This window comes from Notechis scutatus, chromosome 2 (genome assembly GCF_049901735.1).
Source record: "Notechis scutatus isolate UNSWTSFEM ecotype Mainland chromosome 2, rNotScu1.2, whole genome shotgun sequence".
NCBI lineage: Eukaryota > Metazoa > Chordata > Lepidosauria > Squamata > Elapidae > Notechis > Notechis scutatus.
In genome coordinates this window covers 42128042-42143081 of record NC_142010.1, presented here as the reverse complement: position 1 = coordinate 42143081, position 15040 = coordinate 42128042, and the positions used below count along the sequence as shown (strand labels likewise).

At 36.2% G+C, this 15040-nt stretch overlaps 1 protein-coding gene across 5 annotated transcripts in view; it reads right to left on the bottom strand.

The window, feature by feature from the left end:
- Positions 1 to 592: 592 nt before the first annotated feature.
- Positions 593 to 15040, bottom strand: part of ITPR1 (inositol 1,4,5-trisphosphate receptor type 1) — a 246074-nt gene continuing 231626 nt past the window's right edge. For 4 of the 5 annotated variants that reach the window (XM_087954609.1, XM_087954611.1, XM_087954612.1 and 1 more), the window contains 2 exons: positions 3442 to 3603; positions 593 to 1915 (listed from right to left, as the gene is read on the bottom strand). In XM_087954609.1, the coding sequence (XP_087810735.1) occupies positions 1832 to 1915; positions 3442 to 3603 (246 nt within the window). In that variant the 3' untranslated portion in view covers positions 593 to 1831. The remainder of the gene's footprint in view (positions 1916 to 3441; positions 3604 to 15040) is intronic. The other variant, XM_087954613.1, reaches the window with a different exon arrangement.

The following is a 15040-nucleotide window of genomic DNA, read 5'->3' as shown; positions in this document are numbered from 1 at the left end:
GAGTTTTATATATATATGTGGGGGGGGGGGTATGTATCTATCTATCTCTATCTATCTATCTATCTATCTATCTATCTATCTATCTATCTATCTATCTATCTATCTATCTATATACAAACAAAGCTGAATACTGTATGTATGTATGTATGTATGTATGTATGTATGTATGTATGTATGGTATTCAGCTTTGTTGGGTATTTTCCACGTCATTGTAGTTGTGCTTTTAAAGTTGTAGCAACGTTTCGGCAGAATCTCATCTGCCATCATCAGGCTTCTGTATTGTGTTGCCTGGCAGACCCAATACAGAAGCCTGATGATGGCAAATGATTCAGCCAGCGTTGCTACAACTTTAAAGCACAACTACAATGACGTGAAAAACCGAACAAAGCTGAATACCATACATGTAGTACCCGTGAAAACTTAAGAAAACACACACACGCACGCACGCACGCACGCACACATACATACATACATATATTACAGAGGGAAGTACAAACAAACTGACAAACCACATTGATTTGGGGATGTTCTTTTCACCAAATCTTATTCTGAAAAGAAAATTCAAGTTACTTGCAAGGAATGAAGCTGTTACTCTGGAACACTGTACATATTTATTTTATCATTTATTTAAATATCTATATTTTTGCATTTACAAACTTTAATAAACACTCATCTCCCTGCTTCTTATTAAAAGCAGAGATTGCTTCTGTAATCTCTGAGGATCATGTACAAAACTAGATGACATTTATATTTATATATATATTTATATAATCTTTTAAGATTAACAAAGTGTGAAGAAAAACTAAAGCATAATCTATATCTAGTGGCTCTTTCACAAGTATTGGAAAATCAGTGCTCAGCTAGGGGTCCTAGAAGGCCAAGTTTATTTTTAACTGGTACAAAGTATAACTGAAGGAAATGTGTCTCTGTTGGAATACAGTAACAAAATGTACAGACGATAAACGGATAGATCTATATTATTCTAGGTTCCTCTAAACCAAAATGGCACCAAAGCCAAGAAAAATATTTCATTAGATTACCTTGACTACCAGCCATTGACAACCATCCTGATATAATCTGCCATAACAAAAAAGATTCCCTTCAAGATTTATTCATTAATTAATGTTTGAATAACTTTTCCAATACCATAATCAATGGACCAGCTCAATAAGCTTTTTTTTTTTTTTTTAAACTTTTTTAATAGGGAGATCGAGCAATGTTGGCTGGAATAAAAGAAGGCTTTATTGCCACAGTGCTTCAAACTATTTCAAATGCAGTATTTTACCCCCCCCCCCTCCAAAAAAAGTGGTGGGGGATATGGCCTGGAGAACTAAACCACACTAGGAACAGGATTTGACAGCAGCCTGTATCAGTGGACACTTGACGTTGTTTTGCAAATGGAGTAAGATGACACCAGATTCAAAAATGTGCACTCCCTCTAGGATACATTCCTAAAGTAACTAGTGTGATTGCATAATTCATATTGCACAATTGTATAAAACATAAATACTAGCTATCTGAGGTTTTAAATACAAAATACAGCTCATGTATTATTTTAGACATAAATCCTTTTTTCAAGTGCAAATTAGATGTGCCTTTCTTCCTATAAAAACACACTTTGAAGGTACAAATGTAATCCTCTTCTCATAATATGCCAATATTTATAAGCCCCTTTCTTTCTCAGAGCAGTTCTGTACATACAGTATTTAAAAAACAGGTTTATTTACATGAACTGGGAATACACTGAAGCAGCTTTAAGAACTGGACCGCAACTCTGGTATGAAGGAAGGAAGGAAGGAAATCCAATGGGGAGATACACCACCCATCCAATTTATGCTGGTTGCTGTGGGTTCACATTGATAGGAGGATGTCCTAGGAGACCAATACGCTGTTTTTGCTTCCTCTGCTCTGTCATCTGGAAAATTGAAACATTTACTCAGTAGACACAAGTACTTCCTGTACGTCAGACCACAGAATAAGCTACTGCTATTTATTGTGGTCATCTTTATTTCCCAAAGTTGATTGCAACAAGTAATGCACTCTTGCCTGGTACAGTTAGTGAAAACAGATAACAGATCATCAGAGTTGGAAGGGACCTTATAGGTCATCTAGTCCAACCCCCCACCCAAGCGGGAGACCCTACACCATTTCTGAGAAATGGCAGTCCAATCTCTTCTTGAAAGTCTCAAGTGATGGCGCTCCCACATCTTCCGAGGGCAAGCTGTTCCATTGGTTGATTGTTCTCACTGTCAGAAAATTTCTCATTTCCAGGTTAAAACTCTCCTTGTTCAGTTTCCATCCATTATTCCTTGTCTGGCCTACAGGCGCTTTAGAAAATAGCTTGACCCCTTCCTCTCTGTGGCAGCCCCTCAAATATTGGAAGACTGCTATCATGTCTCACGTGGTTCTTCTCTTTACTAGACTAGCCCTTTTCTTTACAAAGTTTGCTAACCCATTTCTTTACAAAGTTTGGAAACAGTCAGAGGGAACTGAAGCACCCCAATGCTAATCCTGTTATTTGATCAGAAGAACTGTTATGTTAGGAAGAAACAAGCTAAAGCACATCTTGTAGAGCAGTAGAGTTTGTTGTGATTTAACTCTGAATACAGTCTTTTTTCATATCTGTAAATACAGTATATGCAGGAAACATCCTTGCTACCCCCAGTTTCTATATTCCAAAGTAATTCTTTGTATTAAAGGAACTGGGTTTTCATTTTTTCTGCTGTAGCGAAGAAAACGTCTCACCACTACTATAAACTAATTTTCATAATAGCAAGAATGACATTTAAAAACTAAGCCAGCTGAAGATGAAAACTTTCACAAGACTAGTGAAGCTAAACTAAAGTTAAGTCACGTATTTGTTAAGTCACGTATTCTTGCCATCAAAGCAACAGTCATCTAGTACATTTTGTGACATTTTTATGTGCATTGTAGTTTTATATGATCTTGCAGGGAAGCAAGGAAAGCGGTCTATAACATCCGGAACTTGATGTGCAACCTTGGGGTATTTCTCAGTATTCCCAAGCTATTATTACTTTTAAAGCCCCAAGAGTAGAGCCTTGGCTGTCTGCTCAGTCAAACACCACCAGATGTAACAGATTTGGGAGATACTGAAACAAAATACACTTTTAAAAATATGTTATAATAGCAAAGCTAAAAACAATCTCCTGGATAAGAGTAATTATGGGCCTCAAGCCCTTGGATTTGGACAAAAAACAGATTACAGACTAAAGTTTCAAGCTGCCTTATATACCCCATTCAAATTTGTCTTTTATTGAAGTGAGGGGAGTAGGTCAAAATGCCAATTTATTAACAGTACTATTGTTGATGTCTATATAGATCAGATATACACTGCCAATTTTCCTGTTTCCCATTTAATCAGGTTTACACCTTTCCCAACCAGCCTTATTTTTGGGTAAACATCTTTTCAATGTATTGTACCTGGTCTTTAAGTTCCGTCAGCTGACTGGAAAGATTAGATACCAGCTTCATCGTTGAATCAAGCTTCTCTTGCAGGTTTCTAAGTTCATTTTGTTCTCCTTCTGAGTCGCTACTAACAAGTGACATGGCACGCATCCGGGGGAACCAATCCAGATTTCTTTCCTGAAATGTAATTTATTAAGATCATCTGCATTTTAATTATAAGCAAAAGGATATATTGTCAAAGTTTCACAAACCTCTACTGTAAAGAAGAGGGGGGAAAGCCGAATAACCTCAAACCCTAAAATATTTGCTTTGGAATATTTATCTTGGAAAATTTGCCTGATGGTCAGAAGTCCCAAAACAAACCATTATTAGAATAATTGAACCTCATAGTTTTGAAGCAAATTAATCTTTAGCTGTAGTGAGGAAATATTTGGACTTTGCCTGGAAAGATGTGCTCCTCCCTTCATTAATTCTTTCCTACTGACACTTTTTTCTTCAATTTCCAAGAAGCAATCTAGAATTGTTTGAATTGGGAAAACACTAAGAGGAGCAAGGATGTAGAACATTGAAGCTTTATGGAGAAGACATTTAATTTTTTCTCCCAAATGAAAGGATAAGTCTAATTTATTGAACCCGATCACTCTGAGAATAGAACATATTTTCAAAGTATTTAATGGAAATAATAATGAGATATGGTTCACAAGAGAGAAAGTGGGTTTGTTTACTTGGCTTTAGGGCTTCTACCACAGAGGAAGAACTGTTTATTTTAATGGCTAGGCTTTCCTATTCTTACAGAAAACAATCACCTAGAAAGGCAGATGTTATTTTATACAGTCCCGTAAATAAATAAAAAATGGGTACATCTGAGAGCCTTGAATAGTTTTGTTATTTTTACATGATAAATATGGAGCACTAAGATAATGGACTTGACTTAGTTGGCCAAATATGGATTCAACACAGAATCCAATGTGAAACCTGTTAATCTCCAGTCACAGATAAGGGTTTTAACTTCATATTTACCCTTCAATAACAAATTACTGGTCTGGAAATTTGTCGATAAGTAACCCTGCCCATTGCATGTATACATTGGTATATATTTACATCCATCTTCATATTACAATACAATATTACAATCATTGAAATCTATTGTAGTATTGCAATACAGTACTATTCATTTTAGTGCTTCGATTCTCTATTCTCCCACATTGGGGACATTAAAATTCAGAGAACAGTTTGAGGAGGAAGTAAGAAAGCTGGGAGGTGTAGAGATAACTTCTGAAACTGGAACACAGCATATTTCAGTGTCATGATCCAAGTCTTGTAAATACCAATTTCAACTCTTTGAATGTTAACTAAGTTGTAAATCAAGTTGTATATCAATAAATAATAATGAAATAACATATTTGCATATTATTTAAGAATTCAACCATGTTGGCACATTCATCACTTTACTTTTGCTACTGCTATTTATTTAAGCATTTATACCTTATATCCAAATACAGCAGTGACCAAAGAGGCAATCAGAGTCATCTCTTTAAAGAGTGTCTGAGGTGGTCAATCAACCACAATAAAAGAAATAAAGGAAGATAGAATGAATATTGCCACTGACATCTGACTCCTTCAGATGCATCTTGATTGCTTCCATTCTATAATGTTCACCTTTTTATTTTTAATGCATCCTCCAGAGATTAAAGGTGGTCCTCGACTTACAACAGTTCACTTACTGACTGTGCAAAGTACAACGGCAGTAAAAAAAGTGTGACCATTGAAGCATCCCCAAAGTCACATGATAAAAATTCAGATGCTTGGCAACTGACTCATATTTATGACTGTTACAGTGTCCCAAGGTCATGTGATCACCTTCTGACAAGCAAAGTCAATGAGGAAGCCAGATTCACTTAGCGACTGTATTATCAACTTAACAACTGCAGTGATTCATTTAACAACCGTGGCATGAAAGATCGTACAATGGGGCAAAACTCACTTAACAAATGTCTCACTTAACAAAAGAAGTTTTGGGCTCAATTGTGGTCATATGTCAATGACTTCCCATAGTTTGATTTTCAAATGAATGTTTAAATGTAAATGTTTAAAAACAGCTACGCTCACAGCTAATAAAATTCTATATAATGCTTACAACTGCGTATGTGGGAATAGAAAGCTGTACTTCTTTGGAAAGCATTTGTTGCAAATACTCTCATAAATAAAAACATTATTCTAGATAAGTTATTGTGTCCCCATATAGGCCCTCAATGTTTATGTGGTTAGAAGAAGTAAAACTAAAAATGAGGTCAGGTACAAAACACTTTCCTTGGAAAATAATTAGCTTTGCCTTTTAATTCACCAAATTAATCAGTTATATAGCTATTCTCAGCAAACATAAACTATCAGCTTAATATCAATTATTTAAAAACATTACTTCTGGAGCCACAACATTCTCTTGCCTCTGTAAGAACATTGACTCATTTTGCTACCTCCCACTCAAAACTGTATTCATTTACAGAATTTAGTTTAAAGGACAAATCAAAAGATTAAATTTGGCAATCAATTTTTGTTCAAGTTCAGTAGTCAAGGATGGTGCGTGCCAATGATGCAAGGATTTTATTCACACCAGGTAGGCCTCAGACTTTAGCACAGGGGTGTCAAACTCAATTTCATTGAGGGCCACATCAGGGTTGTGTTTGACCTTGGGGGGCTGGGGTGTGCGTGGCCACCTCAATGTCACTTGTGTTGGGGGCGCTTGAGTGCTCTGCCAGTGAAAACGGACTCCCAAGTTCTGTTTTGTCTGTGACGGCCTCCCGCAACCCCCTGCCAGCGAAAATAGCTCGAGAGGGCCTCACGCAACCCTCCCAAGCTTCATTTTCATTGGTAGAGGCACTGCAGGTTAGTCCTTCACTGTTTTCAGGGCAGCCCCCATGGGCCAGATCTAAGTACCCTGCAGGCCGGATGTGGCTCCCGGGCCTTGACAGGATTAACAGAATTTTCTAAGGAGAAAGGGCTTATCAATTCTGCTAAGACCACCTTTTAGAAAAACTACTGTATTCCACATAAATGACATATGTCATTATACTTGACTATACGATGCACACATCTATAGGCAATCTGGTGATGCAAATGCAAGCAGGGTTTCAACCATTAAATAAATGGAGCCATAGATTTCTCTTTCCAATCCTACATGAGTTGTATAAACATATTAGAAATATGTATAAATTTGAATGTATATGGATTTGAATATTTGTATTAGACATGCATGTAAGGACTTGTAACATGTTATAAAATTACAATGACATTTTTGTATGTTATTGTATATTATGTTATATGTTATAATAGGGTGTGTCATTACAATTTTTTTCAGTGAGGAGTTCTAAAAAATATGTGTTTTTACACCAAGAATTCAAGTGTGCTGTTATTTTTGCAATTGCACAACATTTAGCTTGGTAAATCCACATCTGATCACATACCCCACAAAAGTCTCTTGTAACCCAAATACTGTTAAATCTATCTTCTCAAAATTACACCTTATGCTACAAAAATCAGAAAGCAATTATCTGAGTTACAAAAATGTCTAAGCGAGTTTCATCAAGTCTTGTTTTGATTCGTTCTTTGACATCAGCCGCCAATTTGCTTCTTGACCTCTGATAGAACCCTCACGTTTCTCCTGGGTATACACTCTGCTTGCTGCCTTCTGTGACCTCTTTCATACTCTATTGATTCGACAGGAGAGGACCACTGTGGTACTTGCATTGGTTTGTCAATGAACTTCTTTATTTCCACTGTAGTCTGTTTGAACATCAAAGGTGGCTCATATACCAGTCAATCAGCTCCAGCAGAGTTGCCATTGATTAAAGGCATTTTTCTTGCACGTACACAAAAATCTCCCTGAGTGTCATCATCTGCACCCCTCAAGTCAACTCTCCTCTCTTGAATGTCAGCTGAACACAAGAATGTCTGGATTATCATTTCACTGAAGACGTACTATGTTGTTTTTTCTTAATCTTTTGTATCTTTTTGTTAAAGCACTTTTATGTATTCTTTTTTTCTCTTTGACAATATATATCTCCAACTCAATTATCCTTGTGTTTTGCTTCCTTTTTGTCATTAATTAAAAAGCAAAAAAATATAAATTAATAAAGACCAAAATGATGATTCCCCCCACCCCCCACCCCTGGAAAGAGCAAGTTGCCACAAAAGCCAGTGATAAATTGGAAAGAATAAAACCAAGCAAGTCCCAGGTTTACATACCTGGGTATCATTTTTCAAGCCACCACACTTTATCCAGAATTAATGAGAGCCATTTCTGCCAAAGCTAACAATAGTACCAAGGCAATATTTTCACTCCAAAGATACAGTCCTGTGATCATTAACGCTTTCTAGAGGTGAAACATATCCTATATGCTATATGGTACAGAGGTATGCATCTACTATGATTTAAAGCCTGTTAGTCATTGCTCTTCCACATCCCATACTGTGCTTTAATTGCTTTAATCTGCACAGAGGCTGATATAATTTCACCAGAAGCAAGAGTCCACGTTAAAACTTTTTGGCTTAAACTCTTGTTTTCTAATGGCCCATTGGCCCCATTAATTCTCCTTGATGGCTTTTCATCAAGCTGGAAAGAAAAAAAAACTTAGCTGTCCTGTGGCACTTATACTTAGTCTCTGCTGCCTCTACATTTAGAGAAAGCTAAAACAGAAATCTGTCAAACCGTCTTTGACATTGCCAGGCAGATGCATCTAGGACTAGATGCTAAAACCAGCTTTCAGTAATGGGTTCCAGATGAGACTTTTAAAATCACTGAACTACTTATTGCACTTGTTTTCTCAATAGAACCTTTTCTTTAGCCCTCTTCAACATCTTAATATCATCAGTATCAGATGGGAAGAGGAGTAAGATTCACTGAGAGATGCTATCCTTGTCCAAAAAAAACCCCTTGAGACCCTTTCTCGTGTGTTCTTCTGTTGCTCTTTCTTTGCCAGTTAAACACAGACATAACTTCACCACCACTTAATACAATCCCAATCTTTTGTGAAGGAGAAGGGATCCATTTCTTAACCATAGATCAGAACTTTCCTTCACTAACAGAGTTTCTAATTGCAGCAACTTTCATTAGAAGGTATTAAGATTGTCCTGATCTTGGAGTGATATTATGAAGCCTCCTCTTTCATTATATTTCATTTCTATTTATCTATTTCTTTATCTATTTCTTTTACATTCTTTTACATCGTTTTTAGAACAATATTTTTTTCACTTTCTCTTTTAGACTGCTTGAGTCTTAATTGTCAAGCCTCATATGACCATTGCATTGTTTTTGATGTACAGTAATTGGTCATTGCTTCTGGTTTTTCTTTGTTAACTTATGGGTTGTAAAAAAAATCTTCAAGTCAAGTAATCCTTCAGTTATTTCAATAACACCCCTGAAGCCTGATTCTGCAAGCACAATCTGTTAAATTGCTATAACTTCTTTACCATACATGAAGTGAGCTACAACCCTAAAGATTTATTTTGGATTCGTTTCCATGTTTCCACCTACACCCTCCCTTCCTATTGTTGTTCCCTACACCACTGTTGTTATGCACTATCTGCTGTGACCCTCCAACAACCCTGATTGAGTTGTCAGCTCCCACTTCCCAGAAAAGCTTCCTCTATTGAACAGACAAACTGAATTAACCCACTGACGGAAGTTGGCTAACCACAAGTGTTGTTTCTGGCTAGCTCTTTTCTAGGTAATGTTGGAAAAGTTCCTTTCAAGTAACTATCATCAGAATCTCAGACATGGGGGCGGTGATGCCCACAGCTTTAAAGCATCCACAACTCTTTTTAAAAAAAAAATTAAAAGGAAGTTTCCCCACATGAGGGGAAATTTAATGCATTCTGAGAAATGCTCTTTCATGCTTTCACTGAAATTTCGTTATAGGGGGTCTTTCCAAACATGGATTTTATTTTTAATACATCATCTACCTTGGCAGTGGTTCAAAAGGACTTTGCATTATAAGCATTCTGACATTCTACCCACCCGCCTGCCCACAGCAACTTTTTTTTAAAATGTAGCAAATAGTTTAGCACTGAAGAAAAAGATGGCACCCTCAAATGAAGAGATGGAGCTAGCGGGAAGGCGAGGAATGTTATGGTCCCATCCCCCAGGGAGATAAATCTGGCGGGACTGAGAAGAAGGGCCTTCTCCATGGTGGCTCCCTCTCTCTGGAACATCATTCCTCTGGAAATTAGACTGGCCCCTAACCTAACACTCTTTCATAAGCTCCTGAAAATGTGATTCTGTCAGTGGGCCTGGGGAACACAGAGCAGGACAGAGCCCATTAAATGGCTTGTATAAATATGTATTGTCACCGGGATGGGTATGAGTGGGGGGTGGGGCTACTATTTTATTAATTCATTATTTTTTATTATTTTCTATTATTCTTTTATATGATGTTTTTATATTTGTGTAAGTCAACTTGAGTCACCCTGGGCAAGTTGGCAACAATATAAATTTTCTAAAATAAATAAATAAATAATAAATGGATGCCTCATAAAAAAAAAAAAGAGTTGTTAGCATAGCAAAACTAATAGACCAAGATTTAAACTGCTGAGTACAGGTCCAAGAGCACATTTGTGTTGTTGCACTGTTACTGTGATAAAATGAGGTTGTAGTATATAATAGGAATCGTATGATAACCCTTCCAAGATGGATATCTACTACAAAACAATAACAATTGCCAAGGATCATGACATCAGATGATTTGCATTCCCCTTTAACAAAAAGAAAAGAAAAGAAAAGAAAAGAAAAGAAAAGAAAAGAAAAGAAAAGAAAAGAAAAGAAAAGAAAAGAAAAGAGGATAAGATTCCTGTCTAAGATTTTGCTCCTTTCAGCATATGAACTACTAGACACTTAATGGCATTAAGAATGGATATTTTAGAATCACCAGGAAAAATAATTCAAGAATAACTTCTTAGGCCATTTCTATGAGAACAGAAAATCCTTTTTGCAGATCCATTTCCACATTTCAATTTTGATTCTCAGAATTTTACTCACAAGGCAATGCACATGATGTGGAAAGGGTGAATGCAAGGAAAAAGTGAAGTTAATTTTTTTTTTTACAGATTGTAGAATGAGATGGCACAGAAAAAAAATTAGGAAGAGTTTAAAAGGGGATTTTTAGAAGTTTGAATGAATCGAATCCTAATTATTTAGTAATTTCTGAAAAATCTAAGTGAAGTGAGCAAAACTATTGGGCTTCTGCCACACATTACTTCTTCCTTTTATAATTTTTTTCAAGGAAGGGAGGAAAAGAAACTAACCAACCACTTATTTTCTTCCCAGCTTATTTAACACAACTGAGATATGCTGGTCCCCCTCTGTGTCTGGAGTTAATTGTTGTCCTCCTATTAACTAAATTTAACCACACCTAATTTCCCAGTGTCACCCATGAGCTTCCTTGTACAAGAAAAGGGAAATTAATAAAACAGGTCAACTACCTGAGTGATATTCTGAAGTTTGCCAGGTGGAAACCCTTAAAATAATGAAGGAAGTAAAGGTAACTTCCATGATTTAAAAGCTAGGATGTTCAAAGACTTGTGTAGTTTAAAATCATCTGGAAATAGTTCAAGGCTACAGGGAAATTCACAGTTAGCTTAGCAGCTGTTTCCTATGATGAAGTAATTTTCATGACAAGGAAGCGCCACTAAGGTTTTACATAATCAGTGATGAAAAAACGTTTGAGGGATTGCCCAGAGGAGGTTCCTCTGGGTCTTTCATTTTATGACAGTGCTAGGCCTTATGCTAACCTAGTTCTTGTTGTTTGGTACACAGGAGATTACATAAATAAACCAGGACAGATTATAGCATGAGTGGCTGTGCTGGAATTAATTGCATAAAAAGGCTCATTTAACAAAAACACTGTATGCAGACGCACTGTCTGTATACAGTAATATTTTGTAACCTGCTCAAGGTAATGGAGCCTCACTCTGAAAATATTGGGCAATAGATATAGGAGAAAATGACCAAATGAATAGAAGGGCAGAACAGGTAATGCCGAACCCCAGTTTTTCTTCTGTTTTGACACAAATAGTTGAAAGAAGTTAGACTGATGTTTCTTGGGGCTACAGAATGAGATAATTTTAAAAATAGAGTCTGTTTTGTGCTTAATTTTAAGGATGCAATTTTCTGTACTTTTTAAAAGAAAACAATTACTTCAAATCAAATCAAAACTTAGGGTTTTTAAAACAGCAATTTTATTAAAAATTACAATTGCAACACTAAAAACTAATACAAACAAAAAAAGAAAAAGAAAAAAAGAAGGTACATATGAGAAAAAATAGAAAAGAAAAAATAATATAAGCAAAAAGAAAAGATATATAAAAATTGCTTCCTCTTTCAACACAGCAAATATAATCAATTTTAATAATTTGTCACCTTACCTTAAAATATAAACAATCTCTTCCTCCCATATCTTATCTCTTATCTATAAACAAATCCTTAAAGCCTTGTTACTACAGTACAAAAATTCACAGGGTTACCAGAAAAAAAAATAACATCTATTTTATCCTAGGTCAAATAAAACAACTGTATTTATTTTTAATAGTCTTGATCTTTAGTCCCTTCAAACAATGTCCTAAAACTTGATTTCTTTTTATTTATCCCTGGTATGCCCATATAAGACCTCTGTGGCTGCTAGTTTGCTTCCAGGTTGAATTCAACGTTTTGATTGTTACCTATAAAGTCCTAAACAGCATATGGGCCAGTTACTTGAGGAACCACCTGACTTCCATAACATTTGCCTGACCACTTCAATCTTGTAGGGTTGGTGCCATCTGGGTTTATTAAACAATGTGAATGATTAGGACCACAGAAATGCACCTTCTCTGTAGCAATGTCTACCCTCTGAAATGAAGTTCATTCCAAGAAGAGGGTTATCATCTCCTTTTATTCAGAAGAATAGTGAAGGCTTCACCTAGACCTTTGGCAAGGCAGAGTGAGACACCACACTGGACTATTTCACCCACCATCTTTATTGATTTTATCATAATTTCTTTGCTTAATTGTTGTGAGTCATTGGGAATTAGATGGCATACAAGTATAAGCAATAGCAATTACTACTACTACTACCCAAATATGTAGTCATATGTAGTCATATGTCAGCCATTTTGACATGTTATGGCCCGTATGAGACAAATCCCAATTTTATTCAAATATCTGCAAATTCTTCTGTGTGTGTTAGGTTCTCTAATTTAAAAACAACCCTACAAGTCAACATAAGTCTACTCATGTCCCACCAATCCAATACTGTAGTTAGTACTGATATTTCCAAAGTAGTAAAAATGCTTGTAGATGAGATGGGTGGCATACAAGACAAATAAGTAAATTATGTGAGTAAACAATTCTACATCCTTTCTTAAACTTCAAGTTTAATGGAAAAAAAGTTTTTCCTAGTATTTTATTTGACTGTGAATAGTCTCCAAAAAACTGTACATGGCAGATTAACAGAGAATCTTCACACATAGACACACACAGAGAGAGACACTTTAGGGACTCTGCAGAGTACCATTATTTGGACTTAAGGAAAAATTAACTCCTAAACTTTAAATACATTTCATACAAGAACTTTCTGACAGTTCAAAATCTGCTTTAGATGTATCTGGTCAACTAATGTTGGAATTAGACTGTGATAGTTATAAACTGCAATACATGAACTTCTGGACAATCCGTTTTCCTACTGGTGGAAACTCTTGGCTCTTTTTGCTTTCCTGTTCCTGACTCAAGCAAGCTATTTTGTTCAAGGCTGTAGCTAAAAAAACATAATCCACATAAAGCTGCCCGGTGATTTGCATGCTGGTTGGTCCTGTGCCAAAGGAAAGGGAGATTCAAACAGAAGTCTTCAATTTCACCCTGCTCACTTTGGCTTACAGTGTGTGGGAGTAGAGACCTACAAACAGCCAAAGCAGCCTGCATCAGCTGCAGTGGAACTCCTGCAGCTCAATTACAACTAATTACAACTTCTGCAACTAATTACAAGATACCTTCCCTTTTCCAGACACTATAGCATCTTGCAAATATAGTTATTAATACTTAGGTTAAAAATAACTTACAAAATTGCCACTGCCTTTCTATGCAATATCGAGATGGCAGAAATCCATCAATCTATTCATCCACCCATCCCCAAGTTTTCCATCACAGTAATATGGTAAGGGAATTAGTGTACAAATGTATGCTTGTTTCTAAATGAACTACAGCACAGGTGTCAAACTTGCGGCATCACGTTGCCAATCACATGATGTGTCACAACATTTTCCCCCTTCGTGGAGCTGGGATGGGCATGCCTTGAGCGTGACACATCTGGGCTGCCAGTTTGACACCCCTGAACTACAGTATTTCAAGGTACTAGTTAAGTTACTTTTTTGCTTTTCTGTGTTGATCACAAAGAGGGAATATTGGTCAGCTCACAGTGTCCTCCACAAATCCCTTGTGTTTTCTTGTAAAGCCAACTGTAAATTCTTTTATACTGTTTTGCACTTTTGGGAAAATAAAATTGATGATGGCAAGGAAGTTCTATAAGGCAGGGAATCCTAGAAGCATTAAGATAGGCAATGAATGTTTAGCTGGCTAAATCACTACCCATAAGAAAGGATTACAATGAACTTTCCTGAATCCGCAGAAAAAAGAGAAAGGCATGTTATAAGAGAAATAAAACCGATTAAACATAGTACAGATCAGTAAAAGAATGAGTCAGCAGGACCACCTAAATTTTATAGTAGCCAGATCTGCAATTTTCAATCTGAAAGAGTTTTTAATATAAGTTATTTGAGGAAATTATTAATAATTCTATCTCAGGATGTAAAGGGTTGCAATCCCTGTTTTATTCATTTTTATGGCAACCAAGGGAATCTGATAACTAGCCTACTTACCAATCCAAGAAATAGTCCTTGAAATAAAGTCAGAAAGATCCATATTTGTGGCCAATTACAATAAAAAAAAATGATTTTACATATCCTATCATACAGGTGGTCAGCTCTATAGACCATTCCAATTTTTATTTTTAATTAATGAAACAATGAGACAACAGGGTGGCACAAAACATCAGTTTGCCATGGCAAATGTACATACCAACTATACCCCTAGAGGGCAGACAATACTAGATACATGCAGAATGGATTTGTTCTATCCTGGGGCAGCATGGTGTGGCACACCCCATTTTTTTAAAAGCCAATTGTTATAGCTATAAAATTAACTGGGCATATTAAATCCACATTAAGTATAGTGCAGAAATATTCTTTCCAGTTTTTTTAAAAAAAATCTGGGACATTTTCCCTGTGGAACTTGTCTTTTTATGAAAATGTCCCATAATTGTTGTTTTTTTTTAAATCTGGAAAGAGTATTTCTGCACTATACCAATAAAGAGAAAAAGGTGCCTGCAGTCTTAAGCCTTCTAACAAAATTATTCTTTCACTTGCACAATGCCCCATTGTTTAAATATCACTTTCCTTGAGAAATAGTATGCAGTCGCTACTCAAATTCATGAATGAATTTTATGAATGATGGAAGGAGGGTGGAATTGCAATTGATCCTCATAGGGGGTTGCAGATTAGGGTGTGGTTGTGCTAGCAATGAGTACTTGACAAC